This window comes from Bidens hawaiensis, unplaced genomic scaffold (assembly GCF_021521415.1).
Source record: "Bidens hawaiensis isolate Kalapana, Puna unplaced genomic scaffold, B.hawaiensis_p1.1 tig00045561_1, whole genome shotgun sequence".
NCBI classification, from domain to species: Eukaryota; Viridiplantae; Streptophyta; class Magnoliopsida; order Asterales; family Asteraceae; genus Bidens; species Bidens hawaiensis.
The window spans coordinates 65,951-87,473 of NW_027498124.1; the positions used below are offsets into that span (position 1 = coordinate 65,951).

At 35.0% G+C, this 21,523-nt stretch overlaps 2 protein-coding genes across 2 annotated transcripts; both read left to right on the plus strand.

The window, feature by feature from the left end:
• Nucleotides 1–8,713: 8,713 nt before the first annotated feature.
• On the plus strand, nt 8,714–16,131 carry LOC143595848 (N-terminal acetyltransferase B complex auxiliary subunit NAA25-like). Its single transcript, XM_077074765.1, has 18 exons — nt 8,714–8,987; nt 11,172–11,328; nt 11,423–11,541; nt 11,631–11,705; nt 11,809–11,902; nt 11,991–12,109; nt 12,204–12,274; nt 12,412–12,526; nt 12,616–12,791; nt 12,872–13,074; nt 13,579–13,709; nt 13,801–13,877; nt 13,965–14,039; nt 14,118–14,310; nt 14,385–14,504; nt 14,597–14,776; nt 14,887–15,138; nt 15,226–16,131. The coding sequence occupies exons 1-18, from the start codon at nt 8,841–8,843 to the stop codon at nt 15,922–15,924; spliced, it is 3,003 nt and encodes a 1,000-aa protein (XP_076930880.1). The 5' UTR covers nt 8,714–8,840; the 3' UTR covers nt 15,925–16,131.
• Nucleotides 16,132–17,857: 1,726 nt separating this feature from the next.
• LOC143595839 (laccase-3-like) lies at nt 17,858–20,552 on the plus strand. Its single transcript, XM_077074760.1, has 4 exons — nt 17,858–18,169; nt 18,317–18,468; nt 18,575–19,875; nt 20,157–20,552. Exons 1-4 carry the CDS (start codon nt 18,083–18,085, stop codon nt 20,285–20,287), a joined length of 1,671 nt encoding a protein of 556 aa, XP_076930875.1. The 5' UTR covers nt 17,858–18,082; the 3' UTR covers nt 20,288–20,552.
• The last annotated feature ends 971 nt before the right edge of the window (nt 20,553–21,523 follow it).

Here is a 21,523-nt window from a genome sequence, read left to right on the forward strand (position 1 = left end):
GGTACGGGAAAAGACTGATCCGATTAAACTTATCTTGAAGTAGACTTAATATAGAGGGGACTTGTTAGTCTCATTTGCTAGATGGGCCTTAAACATTAGACTGTTGTGCCTTGAGCTTCTAACAACTTTGCTCCTTGTTGATTATACTTTATAGAAACAACTGTGGTTTTGATTATTGTGATTTGACCGAATATGCGGTTTTAGTCCAATAGTTTTAAATTTACAATTTACGTTCAATAATTTCGTTTTCAATTGCAATTAAACCCGACCCAACTAATGTAACAACGTGAAAATTTCGAGTTCAAAGTATCAACTTTTCAAAGTCTAGAGACTAAAATTGTCAAATTCCAAAGTTGATGGTTAAAAATGAAAATTTTGTTTTCCTTACACATCGCGCTACGCGATGAGTCAGAAGAGACACCCATCGTGTACCGCAATGGGGTGTCTGACAATGTGTGACACGTGTGCCACGTGGCACACAATGGCACTATGTGCTACCACGTGGAGCGACGCCTGCCACGTGTCAACACGTGGCAAGGCTAGGCAGTGACTCGACAGACCTATATCGCGGTACGGGATAGGTCTGTCCAGAGACCCATCGCGTACCGCGATGGGGTCCCAAAATTCGCCTATAAATAGCAGCCATGGGATCTCATTCCATGCATCCCAAAATCTGCTCTCACATCTCTCTACTCTCTCTCTAGAATACCTCGATATTAGTGCCTCATTTCCTCGATAAGCGTGCCTTGAATCTTTAGTTTGTGTAACCGACGTTTCCTTAGAGTTTGTACTACCCTCCACCCACATACCAAATTGGTGATGTTAAAATGGCAATGAATCTCGATAAGCGTGTTGTCGAGAGTTGAAGTTTGGCATTATCGTTTGACGACCAAAAGAAATCAAGCGGCGTTGGAGTGCTGCTCGAGTCTCTAGAGTTTCGATACGCCACTAAGGTTAGGCGTAATAATGAATACAATATAATTCAATATTATATTAAGGCTTAAGCCCTAAAGTCGAGGTTATACTCGATACCTCGATAAAAGAAAAGAAAAGAAAACATAACAAAGAAACGAATGAAAGTTTGATTATTGAATATTGTGATACATATATATGTGTGTAAGTATATATGATTATATTCTTTGTTATGAAAATATTATTTAATGAATAAATAGTACTCTTAAATAATAAAGAAAATGATTACGTTTCTTGGAGAAGAAGAAACGTCGGGTTTTGAATATAAACTAAAGGTTTATACTTTACTTTTAAACTAAAGGTTTTCAAATAAATAAGAATTGAACTAAAGGTCCAATCGAGGATTGAGATATAAGACTAAAGGTCTTAAAGTGTCACACCCCGACCAAAGGCGGCGGAACATGCCGGGGTGCAACGATCGCTCATAAGCGCATGACACTATTTAAAGCGACAATATTTAACAAACTCATTTCATTTCACAACATCGAAAATGTCACATAACCAAATATTCATAACTCAAATACAACAAAATATAACAAAATATAGCAAATCAAATATTGTTCATTTTTGCTAATATCCTAACGGTATTTGTGACGTTTTCTTCACCGAACTCCATAATCAACCTAGATGCAGACCTGTAACATTTCATAAAATAAAGTTTATCAACACAAAGGTTGGTGAGCAATTCATAAGTTTGAACAATAGATATATAGTATGAAAAGCCACAAAACTAGTATACAAAACCATAAATAATAGCTATAAACATGGATAAATAGTTATCGCTAACAAGTTAGCGACACCCAACTATAAGGGGTTGCCAAATAGTTTAGGATTTTATAGTTATCGTTAATTGCATTACGTTAACGACACCTTGCCATGAGGGGTTGCCAAATGGTCTAGGATTTATAGTTCCACCATCCAAAAGCGATAAACACATAGTCAAATAAGCATAGAACACCAAATCGAGCAATTATTCAAGTAAGGTATACAACAACGTTTGTGGTTTAAGACCCAAGTATAAAACATTTAGTTTAGATAAGTTGAAATGTCACCCCCAAACTAAAAGATAGAAAACGGGGTATGAAGTTACTCACATTCAAGTAATAAACTTGAAAGATTGATTATTTTGAGATCTTCCGGAACGACGAGTTTAACGTATAAAGCCTAAATAAAAGAAAGTCTTGGATTTAGAAAGGTTGTTTTGAAGATCTTTAAATAAAATAATTGTTGCAAAAACTAATCAATTAAAGTTCAAGGTTTAAAATGTAACTATTTAAGAATTTATAATAATAACTCTTTTAAAAAATGTAAGTTTGCTCAAAACCGGGTTAAAGTATCTAACCTTAATATTTACTTGACCAATGTTAAGTAATAAGGTGGGAAAATGCTAAAATGCAAGTTCCATTAGGCTAAAGATACTAAAACGGGTTTTTAACGAGTGTTCGGGTTGTCGGTTCGGGTATTGACAAATGGTCAAACCCAAAGTCAACTTTCCAAAATATTAATTGCTATGAGATAACTCATTAAAACATACTAACACTTAACCAAGTATGTAGATCTATTGTTTAGAACTAACAACGCACGTTAAGCGAGTGTTCGGTTTTGTCGGTCCAAACTATGTTATGAGATCAAGTTGGATCCAACTATTCCAAGTACTTAAGAAAATAATTAAAATCAGTTTGTAAACTATTTTTTAAAGAAATATACAAGTCTTGATAGCTAAAAACACACTTGTGTGTCTTAAGCGAGTAAAAGTCGGTATAGTTCGGTTTGGTTCGGTCTCCATCTCACAAATAGTTCATAGATGATTTCTACATGCCCAAATATCATAGAACTTGTATATTGGTTTATAAATGAAGAAAACTTAAATTTTACAACAAAAAAAGTTAACTACAAGTCTTTTAAGCAAAGTTTCGGTTTAGTTCGGTTTCCATCTCCCAACGAGTTCATAGATGGATTCTATATGCTTAATATCAAAGAACTTGTAAAAATGATTTTTGAAACTCAAATCTAGCAACAAACATGTTTAAACAACTATTTTAACAAAACTAGTAAACAAAAGTTCGGTTTCCGGTTTGGACTAGTTTCGGTTAAACCGAGGTTAGTCTTATACAAACCCACACCATGGAACTTGTAAATAAGATGAACAAACTAAAGGGTTAGAAGTTAGTCATAAGTGATATGTATAATAAGTTATGTGTGTGTAAATATATATCAAGAACACAAAGTCCTCCATGAAGCCTTGCCTTATGACATTCAAAACTTAACCAACCAGAGTCGGTGAAGTAACAAATAAAGGAAACAAGGGGTGTGTATTATATATATGTTGTACCACCATATTCAAGAGTTAGTAATGTTAGATGAACAAGTTAGAATGAAAGACTATAGTTAGTTTGACTTGAGAAGTCAAAACTTCAAGAATACATAAGAAATAACAACCTTGAATCTATGGAGTTTTGAGAGAGTTTTTGGAGATGTAGCAAGAGTAAAATGAAGAAGATGGGTGTGTATATATAGGGAAGGAGTGAAGGGTTGGGTATAAAGATTCTTTTATGGTTTGCATAAAAATGGGTATGTTTAAATGGTCAAACAATGCATAATATAAAAAAAACAATATTTTATATATTTTAAATGACAAGATCCAATATTTTATATATTTGAAATGTTCGGGTTACAAACGGGTCGGGTTTACATAACAAAAGTGACCCGAAATTGACGAATGTCACATAAAGCCGGATCGTGTATCTGACTAACAAATATTTATACTCGTAACTATAGGTTCGAGATAAAGAAAGGGAAAGACCCTTGGACGGTGAGTGAAGCTGATCCTAAAGAGATAAGGTGAATACGCCCCTAAACTTTTAAACTTGTTTTCAAATGAGTCAAACTTGTTATGTGAAATTGTTTACAAGGAACTATGTGTTCCTAAAAACCGTTATAACTATGGGTCTAAACATAGCACTCAGAATGTGGTATACATGTGTCTGGATCCTTACATAGGTGGTACTATGCGATGTATGGGCATGATCGCACCACCCTTGGTCGTAGGACGCTCTCCTGCAGGGAGTACGACCGTTGTGTATATTTACGGGTACTTAACTAAGTCGAACGCTGCGGTGTTTGTGAGGTGACCTAGTGTAGAGGCTCTAGTTTATAATGTGTTATTTGACTTTGTTATTCCTAAGCCACGTTGGGCCGAGGCAGGCGTAGTCTCGAGGGGTAATAAAGTAAAAGAAGTTATTTTGCGTCAGCGTGTTCACCAGCATTCGTTGCTGACGTATTTTCTTACATTTTGCAGGTGAACAAAGTTAGAGCTTGGAATGACGAAGTACTATGATATCCGATGGCTCGGATTTATTTTGTATAAACTTAATATGGTGGTTTGTAAACATAAACAAGTAATCTTTTGTTAACAATTTTAAACGGGTATTTTATAATCCCGTCTTTTGAATGTAAATATAATATTACATTTTCGATCCTTAAAGTTTTATAAGTCTTCCGCAAATTAACGTAACTCTGATTTATTTACAATCACAATACCAACTTATGAGTCACGCTCCTAGGCCTAAGATGGGGGGTGTGACAACTAACCACATTAACTCTGGTCGTTAAACCAATTCGTGTGTCCCTCGCGTGAAGGGCAACTTTGTCCTTAATTGATCGTGTAATCATTTGGTCTATTTATCTACCAAACGTGTTATGATTGAAGCCACCTAAGATGAATCATAATCCTCATTTGTTCATGTAGGGTTTGTGGAAGACGAAGGAAAGAACAACGAAGATGAAAATGGGATTTGAGAGTCAGGGTTGTGGTTTATTTGAGGAGAAAATGGACAAAATTGCCCCTCATGTAAAGAGCACGCTGATGGGTTTAACAATCAAAGTTTACGAGGTTAGTTGGGTTGTGATAGGTTGTGTTTAATTGCAAGTGACAACAAATCTATTGGACAAAAATCACAAATTTAAAACTATTTGATTAAAACTGTATCTTTGGTCAAACCACAAGAACCAAAACCAGAGTTCTCTATAGTTTATATTACAAGTAATTGTTTTACACCCTTACATAAGCTTGATTAGTCGTAAAAAACCAACCATGAGTGCATGTTGTCAACTAGTTGGACCACTTCATCATAGGGATAATGGTCCTATCGTTGGTTCAACTTTAAATTTTCTAACAACCTAAACATAAAGTCCAATATGATGTCAACACGATTATAGTTACTGTTTTTAGTAAATGACTACAACTCCTTTGACCATTAAATGTTATCAAACAACATTTCAAAATATCGTATATTACGACTTTTCAAATCAATCAATCAAGCAAAATCAATATGTAGTCATGACCATCACGACATCTCTAGAAAAAAAAACAGTGTTTATAATACCATGTGAGGTTTTTAGTTATGTATCGTGTCATCAAGATAATATTTGATGACTTGATGTTTTTAGCCTATCTAAATTTGTACTATTGTTAATTTTTTTAAAATGCTATAAATATGTGTTACAATGGTTGATAAAAATGCCTTGTAACAAGTAATGATGCATAAACAATTCATGTCAATAAAGTAAACAATTATCTCATATTACCGCGTGTATAAATAAAGGATTACCATAACATTGAAACGGGTGGGGTCATACTATGTTAAAACTTAAAATGTTTGACCGTTGTATTTATTTAGGGTGTATGGGTGTCGATGAATGAAGGCAAATGGTTTGATTTAAATGGAAAACGTTGGTTTTACGCTAGATGGGTTTAATATCACCAAGCTACTATCTAGGTTACGTTTAATAACAAAGATTTATTAGAGCATGTTGGTGATAATAAAGACTTTAAAGAATACATGGTCAGAGTATTCATAAATCATAACAAAGTTTTTCTCTTTATCTTTTTTTTTTTATTTTTTAGTTTTTAGTTTTGCAATGTTATCAAAACTTGTATCTCCAAATGTTTAAAAATTTATGAATAGTTATTATATATGCAACCTCTATTGATGATGCTTAACATAATTGACTTGTTATGAATGGTTGTTAGTAGTAATTGCTCATATGTCTCACACTAGCAATCCAAATACTCAAATAATCCGCCAACACAAGCAAGACGCAATACATTTGAAGAATCACACACAAGCATCAAAACAAATCAATTATAGCGAAAGTGAAATATATAAAGAATGAATGAGATCGAGTAAAAGCATTTTATAAAATCAATTAGATATTATAAAATAAAGCCATTTCCTTAAACCTTTTTTCTTTTCTTTGAAAAGCTCGACAAAGTTTATATAAGTTGGAAATCTTAAAAAAATTGTCAATACCACAATTTGATTATTAAATTCGATGTGGGTATGTAGAATATGCTAGATCCGTAGTCGACCGTTAAGCTTGTGCTTGGTAAAAAAAACTCTCTTCTAAAACTTGGCTATATATAGGGCATTTATACGACACTTAAGATCACATCTTGCAAAACTATATAAACTCTCTTTCTCTCTCTCTTTCTTTTGTATATTTTGCATATACGAAAAGGATTAAAAAGCCTAACAAGAGAATAACTTCAAAACTTGTACTTTTTTTTATAAAATATTGTATTGAGGTGATCGCTACTTAGTTAGTGAGACATGACTAGGTGGTCACTACTTTGGTGAGACGTTTGTAAGGTGACACTAACGTTTAGAGAGGCTAGTGAAGCAACTCTTGATTGATGAATCAACGAGATTGACATAACTGATTGGTTAACAATATCAACTTAAATCTCTATAAACTGGGTTATATCTTCTCGTCCTACACTTTGATATTTTTGCATATAGATAAAAGTCAAGAGTTATTTTATAATCAATAGAATGTTAAGAAACCTATTCACCATCTTCTAAATTCCTATATATGCTATATGATACCAACTATTGGATTGTGAGCATAACAACTTGACATTGGATTTGATTAGATTAATTGTTGTAACAATGAGAGTTTGAAAATTAACCAATCATTACTAACTATTTGGTTAAAACCAAGAATGCACAATTCTAATATCACACCGTAGGGGCTGTTTGGTTTATTAGATCTGAATGAATCATATCTGAATGAGTCTCTGTCCCATTCAGCAACATCAGTAAGTCTGAATGATTCAGACATAATTTTAACCATTCAGATGTTTTTCTGTTTGGAACCAAACAGTCTGAAGTCTGAATGAATAAGATGTTTACATCAGAATTGTTCCATTCAGATGTAAACAAACAGCCCCTTAGTTCGTTAACTTTATACTATTCCTAAGTACTAAATAACTAACTGATTTATTGACAAATTAAAATGATATTTGCAACAATTAAACAACATTTCAAAGGAGATTTCGTTTGAATAAATATTGCATCATCATAAAATATATGTTAGATCTTCAATAGAAAAACATGTTCTTCGTCAATAGTATTTATTATGATCAACAGACGACAGTTTTTAACAGCTATTAACTTTTTTATCAACACCAAATCACTTATCAATGGTAACTACGTTGCCAGTTCCAACTCATTATCAATAGTAATAAACTTCATTAATAGAGACTATTAGAAGTTAATCAACCAAGTTTTGTAACACTAGTTCTAGAATCGTGCTTTCCAAGTTGGTGCTGGAAAATAGAGAACTTAAAACCGATACACACTACATGCCGATAGTATCACTTACTTACAAAGAAAATATATGAAACTAAAGAGAAAATTTTATTACACAACCATAGCTTTACAAGCCAAAAGATCACACGATCAAAGTTCAACTACAACATAAAGTCCCAAAGTAAACAAACAAATAGTCACAACAAGCTGAAGTGTAAACATAATGAAGACAAATAATCATACGTGAACATAAAAAAATCATAAGAACGAGAATATAAGCACTAGCGACATGCTTGTTCTTACACGGAAAATTATCTTTAGTGAACCTACATATGCAATCATCGTCTTTAGTGAACCTACATATGCAGTAAAGATGGCACCCAACTAATACCGGAGTCGATTGACGAAGCAAGAGATGACAAATGACAATGGTTGACTTTGACTAAGTTTCTAAAGGGTTGCTTGGTAGTCTTTTATTGATGTCATTAAAAGATAGAGCGTGTTCAGTTCACTTAAAAGACACATCTAAATGGTTCATCAAGCCTCCTAAAATATAAGTTTTAAAAAACACGTTGACCAGTTCAGAGATTGCCAAACAATCAAACAACCTTTAAGACCAACTTTTTTAGACCATTCGTAGTCGGACATTTTGGGGCGGCGTTTCGGCCCAAAACGCCGGGGAACACCCCCCCCCCCCCCCCGCGTTTTGGGTGAACTTTGTGTACAAAACGCTAGACCGACTTGAATTTCGAGGCTTTTGTGATAGAGAGTTAGGGATGAACTTTTTTTTCCTGAATACCCGTACCTCTTCCGTACATATACCTGTACCCGTACTCGTCTACCCGTACCCATACCATAAGATTGGGTACGATTATGGGTACCAAGATTTACTAATTTTAAGTACGTGCACGGTCCCGATCTCATCCCTAGAGAGAGGTAGATAGATAGATAGGAAGGAGAGAAATGCGCGTTTTGGGGGCATTTTCCCGCTACAATTGTTTTATACAAAATGTTGAAATGCTGATTACGCATCACATGACGTAAAATGTCCGAACGTGTCTAGTTTTAACTACGCATGGCCGTCTAGTTTTAACTACGGATAGCCTAAGGATAAAAGTGTATTGATTAGCGTTTAGTTTAGGGTTATACATAAAACAAACGGTTTCCTTCCATCCCGTTTAACTCCGTTAACATCATCTTATTAGCAAAACAACATCTTCAATCACACCTCTCACAGTCGCCGTCGTCTAAAACAAACAAACCCTAACTTTTACAATGGCTTCAAAATTCGGACTGGCCGGCGGCATACCGGAACGCCGAGTCCGTCCGGTCTGGGACGCAATCGACTCTCGTCAGTTCAAAAATGCACTCAAACTCTCCACCGGTTTACTCTCCAAATATCCTAATTCTTCATACGCTCTCGTAAGTCCGTTAATTAGTTTCCGTTATTATTCAGTAGGCGATAATGTTTGTATAAAATTTAATATGCAAATTGTTTACGTGTTATGGTTGAACGATTCAATTGGATTTTGGTAGGGTTGAAATGTAGCTTAATAGTATTGAAGATAATATGAAGGATTAGGTGAATTAAAAGTGTAGATGTATAGTCATAATTAAGGTTTGATTTGCCCTAATTAGATGATAACTTTACAAATTTAATAAGTCTTCTGATAAGTTAGGATCTATGATGGTTACCTTTTCAAAGGCGGACCTTTGATCATAACGTAATCCGTCTTTATAAAGGGAACACTTATAAGGTCCTACATTCGTGCTTAGTTGCTGTGTTTACATGAATTCTAACAGAAGAGTTTTTGAATCTGTGTGGTTATCATTAAATTAGTTAACCTGAAATTTATCTCATTAGGTAAACTAGGATAGTGTTCATTTCTTATCCTAAAACTCTTTTGAGTTTTAATTTTTTCTTGAGTAATAGGCTTAGGCAGTCAAGGTTTAAAAAGGCGTAAACGAGCCTTGAGGCGTTTTCTGTTAGACTCTCGAGGCGTAAGCCTCGAGGCTTTAGTCTTGAAACATTATTAAAATATATATATATAATCTATAAAAATAACACTTATAAAAGAAACATTATGAATATTATAAAACCTAATTTAGTAATAAAACAAACGTCATAAAATAGTTCGACAAAACACAAACATTATGAAGTAGTTTTTGTTGTTGTGACTGCATCTGTGTTGCTTATTGTTGTGAAAGGAGACACACCAATTAAAAACTAACCATTATACAGTTACACGATGATGTTTTTTAAGTGCACTAACAGTAAATGTTGGGCTGGCTCACCAAATAAGTCCACTAAGCACTAAATGGGTAAAAAAAATCTGAAAATATTTGTTTTTTTTGGCATATTTCACAACTTTCAGTGAGGCTCAAGCCTCACCGCCTCGGACTGCCTCGCAAACAAAGGTTGAGGCTTAGGTTCAGTATTCTCTAATGAGGCTAACCTCTTATGCGTTTTTCCACTGAGGCTGACGAGGCGTAAGTCTCGAGGTGCGCCTCAGAACGCCTTTTTAAACCATGAGTTAGGCTTATTTCTAATTTTTTGGGTTTTGAGATCTACTTCTTTCATCTATACGAGACGCATAATCTACAATACTTTGAAAGCGTTGCACTTATCGTGAGTCTTGTCATTAGTCTAAAAACCTTGGCATTCTTGGTCTACCCAATCAGTATACTCTCAATTGAACCATGAAAAGTCATTTTTTAATACTGGCAAACATGTCGTAGCCTCGTAGGATCTACTAACTAAATAAGATGAATGATACGTTAAACCCAGCAATTTTAGTTAGAGCAACTACCAAGTGGTGAATAAATGACATTCTTAATCACCAATAATGGTTTTCAACTTCATTTCTTCAATTTTTGTTTTTTTCGTTTTAATAATAAGAACTGAACCATTCTGGTATATAAATATTTAACCTTTACTGTGCTTGTGAATGTATACGAAATTATAAGTTACTTTTTGTGACTTATAGGGTTGTTTATGATATCCATACACTTTCCACGTGTCGAAATATTGATATTCTTATACATTTTTCACAAAGTATTCTTTGCAGTCATTTTCAATCTTTTACAAAGGTATTAAAGCATTATTTTTTGCGAGAAAAAAACAAAAATGAATCTGTAGAAATGTGGGAGCGTCACCAAGATGTGAAAATTGTAGTCATGGATGACTACAATTTTCACATCTTGTTGTACGCTTCCACATTCCTACAGGCTCAACTCTGTCTCACATGAAAAAAAAGTGTCTAGATACGTCTAATTTCGTATACTTTCTTAAACAAACATAAATGCAAAATATACATTTATGTACCAGATTGGTTTCATTTTCTGTTATTGAAATGAAAGGAAATTGAATAAATGATGTAGACATATTATTGTGATTAGAAATGTCATTTGTTCACTTGGTGGTTGCATTAACTGAACTTGCTAGGTTTAAAGTATTGTTTGTCTTATTTAGTTACTGTATCCGACATCATGTTTGCTAGCATTAGAACATGACTTTATTTTGTTTCTTATTATGAAGTTTTACAATCAGTGGGCTGCAAAAATTGGAACTGGTAAAATTTGTAATCTTGTTTTAACGTAATGCAGGCACTTAAGGCTCTTATTTTGGAGAGAATGGGTAAAATGGAGGAAGCCTTATCTGTCTGCATCAATGCTAAAGATCTTTTGTATAAGAACGATTCATTCTTAATCGATGATCTCACATTAAGCACATTGCAGATCGTTTTCCAACGGCTAGATCATCGTTTGTATTCCTAACACACTCCATTTCATTTACTTAATTTCATATTTTTTTTCTAAGTTACATACTTATATTATATACAACCATACATCATCAGTGGACATGGCTACTAGTTGTTATGAGTATGCATGCGGAACGTTTCCAAACAATTTGGAACTTATGATGGGACTCTTCAACTGCTATGTTCGCGAATACTCTTTTGTGAAGCAGCAACAGGTAGATGTTTTGTTATCTTGAAGTATTTTCAGATTTATACATTCTTCCAATATTATGTAGCTTTAAATGATAGATTTTTGTTGTTGTAGATAGCTATTAAAATGTATAAAGTTGCTGGTGAAGAGCGGTTCTTGCTATGGGCAGTCTGTAGCATTCAGTTACAGGTTCATATTCTAAACTTTATGAAACGATATGGTTATACCATTATTATTCTATAAATTGTTTATGTTATAGTCTATTAGATATTTGGTTTTGAATGTTTGATAGGTGCTGTGTGGAAATGGAGATGAGAAACTTTTGCAGTTAGCTGAAGGTTTACTTAAAAAACACATTGCTTCTCATAGCTTGCATGAGCCTGAAGGTGCGGTTTGATTTAGTCATTTTGACTTATTATTATCTTTAGAAAATACATTTTGTTGATAGTATTAAATGAATGGCATTGGTTGCAGCTCTTAGTGTATATATTTCTCTATTGGAACAACAAGCCAAATATGGGGACGCTACAGAAATTCTATCTGGGAACTTAGGATCACTTATAATGATCGAAGTTGATAAACTACGAATACAGGTACTATCTGCTCCCTTATTGTTTTTATATTTGTTATTATATAGATGTCTTATTATCTTAATATGCATGTGCTCTTTAACTTACAAGTTGACAGGGGAGACTTCTTGCCCGGGCAGGTGATTTTGATGGAGCTGCAGATATATTTCAGAAAGTGTTAAAATTATGGTACATCATCATCATCATCTTCCATGGATGCATATGTTTATATAAATACAATAAAAAATGAAAAATCCAAAAGATTTAAGATATTTTTTAATCTGCAACTGCCACATTATCACTGATTCTCTTTTTTTCATTTGCAGCCCTGATGACTGGGAATGTTTCCATCATTATCTCGGTTGCTTGCTGGAAGACGATTGCAGTTTGAAGGTTTCAAAATCAACCGACTGCCAGCATGGACACTTGGCAGATGACAAGGCATGCTCTTATTACCTTCACCGGTCTCATATATTTATTTTTCTAACCAGTCCTTGAAGTTTATGTTGTTTTAATTATCTTATGTGCAGTTTGATTCTTGCATAGCAAAGGCCTCTGAGTTTGTAGAAAGTCTAATGACGGAAGCAGGTAATGATTCTATAAGAGGCCCGGGATTAGCAAATCTTGGAATTGAAAGGCGGAAAATAATGTATGGAAAGGGTAATGCTGAAAAACTCGTGGATGATCTAATTTTGTATTTCTCCAGGTATAATTTAATAATTGTGTTTATGAATTACAAATAAAACGAGTATAAATTTTCTGAATCTTTAGATTTCTTTACAACAGGTTTGGGCATTTAGCTAGCTTTACTGCTGATGTGGAGGCCTTTTTACAAATTCTACCTGGTGCCATGAAAAAACAGTTATTAGAAAAGCTGGTTAAATGCATTGACTCTTCCTCAACACCATCAAGAAATGTTCTTGGTCAACATATAACATTTTTTAAAATAAGAGAACTGATTGGTGATACGTTCTCTCTTCCTGTTGAAGGTAATCGTTTTACTTTAATTACAATTAATTACACGTATGGTCCATGTGGTAAGCACGGGCTATGACTTTGGTCCCCAAATTTGGAAATTACAGGCTTAGACCCATAGATTGCAGAAACATAAAACATTTGGTCCTTGAAATGGATGGAGATTTACTCTTCTGTTATATCAAAAAATCAAAACTAAACTTTTGGGGCCTATTAATAATAAAGCCAAAAAATTTAGTCAAAGGATATTGTTGTAATGTAAAAGTTTTGACAGAAAAGTTAATTCCTATACATTTTAGGAACCAAATGTGGTACGCTTGTGCAAATCACTGGTCTAAACTCTAAACTTGTATCCTTTTGAACGTACAGACCAAAACCATATTCTGTGCATACCACATAGACATCCATGTTGTTTATTGACTTATTCTTTAAATTACAATTTACCAGAGTTCCTTTATTTTTTTTACTACATTTTTATGTCTTTTCTAAAACTTATATGGCTACCCTTCTTTGCACAGATCTTGTGGGATTTGCAGTTAAAATGACTGAAATGTATTGTCAAAATCTCCCACTTTCAAAGGACTTGGATGTACAAGAGACTATGTATGGTGAAGAACTTCTATCTATGACATGCAATGTGCTTATTCAGGTATCAATTTGTTTTCAAATTTGTTAATTATTAATCCCATACATCCTATTTTCAATCTGCTATAACATAATTTCTTGATTACCTGTTGTAGTTGTTTTGGCGTACACAACATGTAGGTTATTTGTTGGAAGCTATAATGGTGTTGGAGCTTGGTTTAACTGTTAGAAGGTTCTAGTTTCTTCTAATATTTTGATTATTTTCATCTCCATATTAGAAACCTCCATACTCACTAAACATTTAATTTTTATTATGCAGATATGTTTGGCAGTACAAGATTCTGTTGTTACACCTGTATTCTTATTGGAATGCTCTTCCATTAGCGTATGAATGGTAACACAATTGTACTTCACTACTTGTATGATTATTTATTTGTTTGTTTATTTATTTATTTTTTGCTAATATATATAGGTACAAATCATTGGATGTCAAGAACATACTCCTCGAAACCGTGTCACATCATATATTCCCACAAATGCTAACATCTTCACTGTTGGCAGATACTAGTGACCTTTTTAAGGGTTACTTACGGTTCATGGATGATCACTTTAAGGAATCTGCAGACCTTACTTTTCTTGCATATCGTCATCGAAATTACTCTAAAGTAAAGATAATTACACATTTATATCTTAATGCCATTTATTTTCAAGATTAATGTAAGCTATAACATCTGTATAGGTAATTGAATTTGTTCAATTTAAAGAGAGATTGCAACAATCCAGTCAGTACGTAACAACAAAGATTGAAGGGTCGATTTTACAACTAAAGCGAAAATCGAATAGCTTTGAAGAAGCAGAGGTATTTAGTATTTACTATTTTACCCACAGTAAACGTGTTCTATTCCGCTTTTATGTAGCAATATTGAAATGACATTTGTTTATCTTTTCTAGTCTGTACTTGAAAGCCTAAATAATGGAAGTGACTTTCTTGACATTTCAAATGAGATTCGCTCCAAGAAGTTGACTTTTAATGAAGATTTAAAGCTACGACCTTGGTGGACCCCATCCTTAGACAAAAATTATCTCTCGGGACCGTATGAAGATGTTTCATGTTATCCTAGACAAAACCTGGTATAAGCGATGATCTCTATTGCTCTATGTTTATATATATTTTTAATTGTTTTTACATTTTGCGAATAATGGAAATTTAATTTTAATCTCAATTTAATCTGTTATAGCAGGATGAGGCTAAACAAACCGAAGCAAAGGTGACAAGTATTGAAAAGCGATCACTACTTCCACGCATGATTTATTTGTCAATACAATGTGCTTCATCATCAATAAAGGGAAATTCCAATATTAATGGTTTTGATTCGAAAGATTTCTCAGAACTCAAATCCTTGCTTGAATCATATGCTAAAATTTTAGGGTTCTCCCTCCCGGATGCAGTGGAGTTGGTTATTTCTGTTTCTAACAGTCAGAAATCTTTCGAGGTAAGAACTGAAAACGAACTAGTAGTTTAACTGCTCTTCTGTTAAACATTTATTCATAAATGCAGCTAAATCTTTTATATGAAACAGGTTTTTTCTTCTAATCTGATCGACTGGATGAACTTTGCTGTGTTTTTGAACGCCTGGAATTTGAACTCTCACGAAACAAACAGCACAGACCGACACGCGTTTCCCGTAAACTGGCAAGTCTTATGTTGTCTGTTAGAGCAATGCATTTCCGAAAAACTGAACTCCACAAAACCGCTATTATCTTCTCCGGGAACTGATCTTTCCATCTTAATCCAATTAGTAACCGAGCCGTTATCATGGCTCGGGCTCATAATCCAATCGTGTGTCCGGTCTTCTCTTCCATCTGGAAAAAAGAAGAAAAAAGGCGGCCCTTCCGACCAGTCAAATAGTCAACTGTCCAATGCGTTCAAGGATTCAATATCATCATTATTTAGCACAATCGATAAAGTAGCTAAATGGTTGAAAGAGCAAATCGATAGACCTGTGGATGTGGATGTTGACTTTTTGCTGTCTTCAGTTCACGGGGAAGAAAACAATGACAGGCCCGGGAAAGTAGTCAAGGTTCTTGAAACTTTGGTTGAATCAGTTGATGATTTGGAAGCTGGTGAGCGGGTTAATCGGGCAATTAGGTCTTGGAAGCCCGTCGATGTTGCACGGAAGATGGTAGCTGCACAAGGAACTGCTTTGACCGAGTTTTCTAATATCTGCGAGTCGAAAATGAAGGTTTTGCAAGCACTAAAAAGCCAAATACAAGTCTAGAAGATATGATTAGATAGATTCTATGGCTGGTTACTTTATGAGATTCTTGTACACTAGATGTTACATTTTGTTGAGTTTTGTTTTTTGAGAGGTTTAAATTTTAACTTTTCAAGGTTCTTTCACAGGTTTTTGTTTTGTATCAGGAAATTTTTGGGACACAAGATATTTTTGTTGTGGTGTTGTATATTGATTGCATTTCAAATCATGTTAGTTTCACTTTTAGATGAAAGCCGAGACGACTTTTGACTTTTGACCATGACCCTTAAACACAAAGTCAAACGGATCAGTGTTTAGCCGCTAAACGGGTTCAGGCTATCAATGGGTTGACATATCAATGTCATGATTAAAGATGCACCTAAACATGTTTTAACCTAGTTAAACCATTTATGACCAACATATACAGTAGATGTGCATAAACTGGGTTTTTTTTGTTTTTTGTTTGGTTTTTATCTTATGTAACCGAAACGGGTAGAGGCGGAACCGGTTTTGGTGGGTCTGATTCGGTTTTGGGTACGTTTTTCTGAGAAACTTAAACCTGATTTGTATCCGTGGGTCGGGTACACTTGGTCCGGCTCTGGGTCAGGTTTGTTACTGGGTTTTATGCTCTGTCGGCCTGCCCACTATACATGTATAAGTAATCATCCAACGCTACAATTTGCGTTACTAAACCAAAACCAGCTTTCTTATAGGTGTCATTGTCTGAAAATATAGAACGTCACTCGATTTTTCACACAAAATAACTTATAAGTACGACCACCTAGGTCCGACGCTTGGTGTTGTAGACAAAGTGTACATGTATAGTTTAAAATGGCAAAAGAAATGATATACTGTTAGTTGCTACACCAAACCCTCTTTTGGTTTGGTTGGACCAGGTTGCCTAATTAAGATTCTGTTTCTTTTTATTTTATTTTAAATTAGAATAATTAATAAATACACGTTTCAGTTTCACCATAGTTTTTGTATATTTCCACCTGTTGTAATAACGGTCTAACATTATTAACAATAACAAGACAGATTTTGTAGCTGAACAACATTGTTTGAAAACAAATCAATGATTACAATTTTATTGGATGATGTTGACTTTTTGTTTATATATAGTAAAAGATGACAGATTTTCCTCAAATGGTTGAGAAGGACAAGTAAACCAACCATAACTAAAACTTATTATTAACTAATTAGTGGTGGACCCTAAATAGATCAGTTTTACCTTGGGGGCTGACACATACCAAACACGACACGAATATAATCAGATTTTGGGTTGACTAGTATGACTTGTTTAACAAACGGGTCATGTTTAAGTTGACTCGTTTGAATAAATTGGTTGTGTTTGAGTTGACGCGTTTAAGAAATGGGTTGACCCGATGCTTTGATTTCCAAATTTTATTATTTTACTCATTCTATTCTTTCTAATAAAATTAATTTATTATCAAATCAAAGCTTTTACTTGACTTTGATTTCAAGATTTAGTTACTTCTCTATTTACCATAGATAACTTTGATTTGAATTTCATACTTAATTAGTTTCTTGACTTTGATTTCAAGATTTACATGGCTAGTTATATTATATTAACTTTCTTTTCTTTTTAAACACCCTATAAATTATTTGTCATGTTACCCTTAGCCAACTTACAACCAGTCAACCCATTTGAGTCATTTAAATAAAATGAGTTAAAACTGGTCATCTTCAGGTTGACTCAAATTTATATGCATTTTGGTGATAGTCGAAATCTTTGACATAAATAAAAATATGAGTCGTGTTTGGGTTACACAATTCAATATGTCAACCTAACACGATTGACATCCCTCTTACTCATATTACTGATCCATAACTTTATACATTTGACCCAAGCTCTTTTTAGCATGTTATCTATAGCTACTTTTGATAATATGTACCAGTTCCATGCATCACTAAAATAACTAAAATAAGTAGTGTCCTGCTTCACATTTAAAAAAATAATAAGACTAGTGGTTGCACCAAAATCAACCAAGTTTTCTCTCATTCTAACTTCACTATTGACTCAAAACCTAGCCCCAACACAAACTATGTCTATATAAACTACCCCATATCACATCATCTAAACACACAACAAACCTTCACACTTCCTTAACCAAAAGTGTTTAACAACAATATCTATTCGTCACGAAAAACGACACGCAAGATGTCAATCTCTCGGGCCCTATTCCTGAGCCTTCTCATTTCCTTTGCTTTTACTACATTCGCGGAAATACATAACTACGAGTTCAAAGTAAACCTGTCTCCTTTTGTACTTACAAATGTCACGTCACGTCACGCCACGCCACGCCATGACATATTATTAGTTATATGTTTTTATATGGTTTGTACATAATAATGAATTAATGATTAATGATTAATACTACTTGGTTTCTCATAGGTTCAAGAACAAGCAGCAACAAGACTATGCAAAAACCATAGAATCGTTAACGTTAACGGGCAATTCCCGGGCCCCACTCTAGACGTACGAAACGGGGATACCCTTTTCGTTAAAGTCACAAATGCTGCTCCTTACAATGTCACAATCCATTGGTAAAGTTTTATCATTATAAGTTAAAACACTGCATTGCCAACTTATTTAACAAGTTGTTGCTATTAACACTGCATTAATGCTATAACATGTTGTTGTATTATTTAGGCATGGATTACGCCAACTGCAAAACCCATGGGCCGATGGGCCTGAATTTGTGACCCAATGCCCAATCCGGCCCGGAGGAAGTTACACATACAGGTTCACCATAACAGACCAGGAGGGAACATTGTGGTGGCATGCTCATAGCCGTTGGCTACGGGCCACGGTCTATGGCGCACTCGTCATCCGTCCTAAGATCGGTACCACATACCCGTTCCCAAAGCCCACAATCGAGTTCCCAGTTATTCTAGGCGAGTGGTGGGACCGAAAAGTGATTAGTGTCCTAAGACAAGCCTTGTTCACCGGTGCAGCCCCGAATATATCCGATGCTATAACTATTAACGGGCAACCCGGTGATCTTTTTAGATGTTCGAGCCAAGGGACCACGAGACTTTCGGTTAATAAAGGCGATACGGTTCTGTTACGGGTCATCAATGCTGCACTCAATCAACAGCTCTTTTTCAGTGTGGCTAACCACAAACTAACCGTGGTCGCCACCGACGCTATCTACACCAAGCCGTTTACCACCAACGTCATCATGGTCGGGCCCGGTCAAACCACGGACGTCCTCCTGACCGCTGACCAGCAGCCCGGGCGGTACTACATGGCTGCACGCGCTTACGCAACCGCTCAAAACCCACCTTTCGACAACACCACCGCCACCGCTATCTTAGACTACAAAACCGCAACTTCACAGCCGATATTACCTCAACTTCCGTTCTACAACGACACAAACACGGTTACCGCGTTCTCAAACCGAATAAGGAGTCTCGGTAAAATAACTGTCCCGACTAAAATAGACGAGAACCTGTTTTTCACAATGGGGTTCGGGTTCTTTAACTGCACGCCCGGGCCTAGATGTCAAGGGCCCAACAACACGCGGTTTGGTGCTAGTATGAACAATGTGTCATTTGTGCTTCCAAACCGCGTGTCTTTACTTCAAGCTTACACTCAAAAGATTCCTAATATTTACACGACAGACTTTCCGCCTGTCCCGCCCGTGAAGTTTGATTACACGGGTAATGTTTCTCGCGGGCTGTGGCAGCCCGTTAAGGGGACAAAGCTGTATAAGCTAAAGTTTGGTTCAAGTGTGCAGATTGTGTTGCAAGATACATCCATCTTCTCGACAGAAGATCATCCGGTTCATCTTCATGGATACCATTTCTATATTGTTGGTCAGGGTTTCGGTAACTTTAACCCTTCAAGAGATGCTGCTAACTTCAATCTTGTTGATCCGCCACAACGGAATACAATTGATGTCCCGGTTGGAGGATGGGCAGCTATCAGATTTGTAGCAGATAATCCAGGTAAACCAACATTAATAGAAAAAAAAATAATCTACAAAACCTGCTATCCAGGTAAAAATATCTAGGATTAGAACAAAAAGAAAACTTTAGTAACCTGAATGGAACAAAAAATTTTATGAGTAACCTGATTGGAACAGTTTCAAAACTTGGTTAATATTCTATAGAGTAATGAGTAATCCCTTAATATAAAAATACAATCTTTAATATTAAATATACTTGAATGTGTGTGTGTATATATATATATCATACTAAACATGAAGTTGTTTCTTGAATCTTTACAGGAGTATGGTTGATGCATTGTCACATAGATACTCATCTTGCTTGGGGTTTCGCAATGGCGTTCATAGTTGAAAATGGAGTCAGGGAATCAGAGACGTTGCTACCGCCTCCTTCTGATCTTCCTCGATGTTAGGATCGTATCATCATGTGACGTCGGTCTATGTTTGTGTGACTTTGCTTGATTAGCTGAGCAAAGTACATTGTAGTGGTCATAGGTTTCAATTCATGATACTTGTTTGATTCGTGTATTCTTGTGTAGTTGTGTGCAAGTCATTTTGTTTTACGAAACCGTATAGAGTGATTCATCTGTTGATCTGGAAGTTAACAGTGTTCTTTGTACACTAATTGTTATAGTTATTTGAATTCTTGTTCTTTGCTGTTATGATTTGTGATCCTATGTATCAATTTGCTACATGATATGCAGCCTTATTGGATCATATTATGACTCTAATGAGTAATGAGTCATAAGATGTTATGTGATCAATTAAAACCGAATATGACCCATGAGTACCTTATATGATCTATTACAAGTTTACAACCCAATATGACAAATTAACCCCAATGTGACTATATAACATCAATCATGATTCATATTAGTTTGTAATGGACTGTAACATATTATATTGTGCTTTAATAACGAGTCATTAAGTTGTAACGGGTCATATCTGACCATGACTCAATAGGACCAGATATAAGATGCTGGCCTTAATTGTGTGATCAAGTTTGATAAAATGTTGCGGGACAATTTTGTAATTAGTACAAAGTATAGTTTAGGGTGCTTTATGCAACATTTGTAAGTTAAGGGGTCTTGATGTAAATATTAGGCGGTTATTGGCAGTTATAAAGTTAGTTATATAACTACCAGGTAGTTATATAATCGCCATGATGATGCCTATAAATAGATGTACGATATAAGTGTCTTGTAACAACGTTGTTCGTATAATAAAGATCGTAACCTGTTCGATCAATAAAGTTTGTGTTTCGGGTTTCGTCCCTTGTTATTTTTCTTCTTTTGTTATGTTCTTGATTGTTGATTGAATCGTGATCTTCTGGGTCCTACATAAGATTTAGTCCTAATTTTCAAAATCATACTTGCTTTAGTGGATTTGAATTGCAGACTGTATATGTTTAACTTTAACCCGTGTCGTGGGTCTGCTCCGAGATTTGAACTGTGGGTATGGCTGGACCTTTAACTGACCACATTGGTATGATTGAGTCTCATGACTTTATTCCATATATAAATTTTGGGTTCAAGATTAGCAAATAAATTCAGACAAACAAAATACTTCACAACTTTGACTCACAGCAACCGATCGAAGTGCTTGTATTTTGAAACGTTTTCTCTCGGATATGTGTCGTGGATTCGTGA

Bases quoted from the DNA above. Each gene is read 5' to 3' on its own strand.
- LOC143595848 (XM_077074765.1), top strand. From the start codon at position 8,841: ATGGCTTCAAAATTCGGACTGGCCGGCGGCATACCGGAACGCCGAGTC. The intron at 11,329-11,422 runs GTTTGTATTCCT...ATACATCATCAG, and splicing joins TTTCCAACGGCTAGATCATC to TGGACATGGCTACTAGTTGT. The intron at 14,777-14,886 runs GTATAAGCGATG...CTGTTATAGCAG, and splicing joins GTTATCCTAGACAAAACCTG to GATGAGGCTAAACAAACCGA.
- LOC143595839 (XM_077074760.1), top strand. From the start codon at position 18,083: ATGTCAATCTCTCGGGCCCTATTCCTGAGCCTTCTCATTTCCTTTGCT. The intron at 18,170-18,316 runs GTAAACCTGTCT...GGTTTCTCATAG, and splicing joins TACATAACTACGAGTTCAAA to GTTCAAGAACAAGCAGCAAC. The intron at 19,876-20,156 runs GTAAACCAACAT...GAATCTTTACAG, and splicing joins ATTTGTAGCAGATAATCCAG to GAGTATGGTTGATGCATTGT.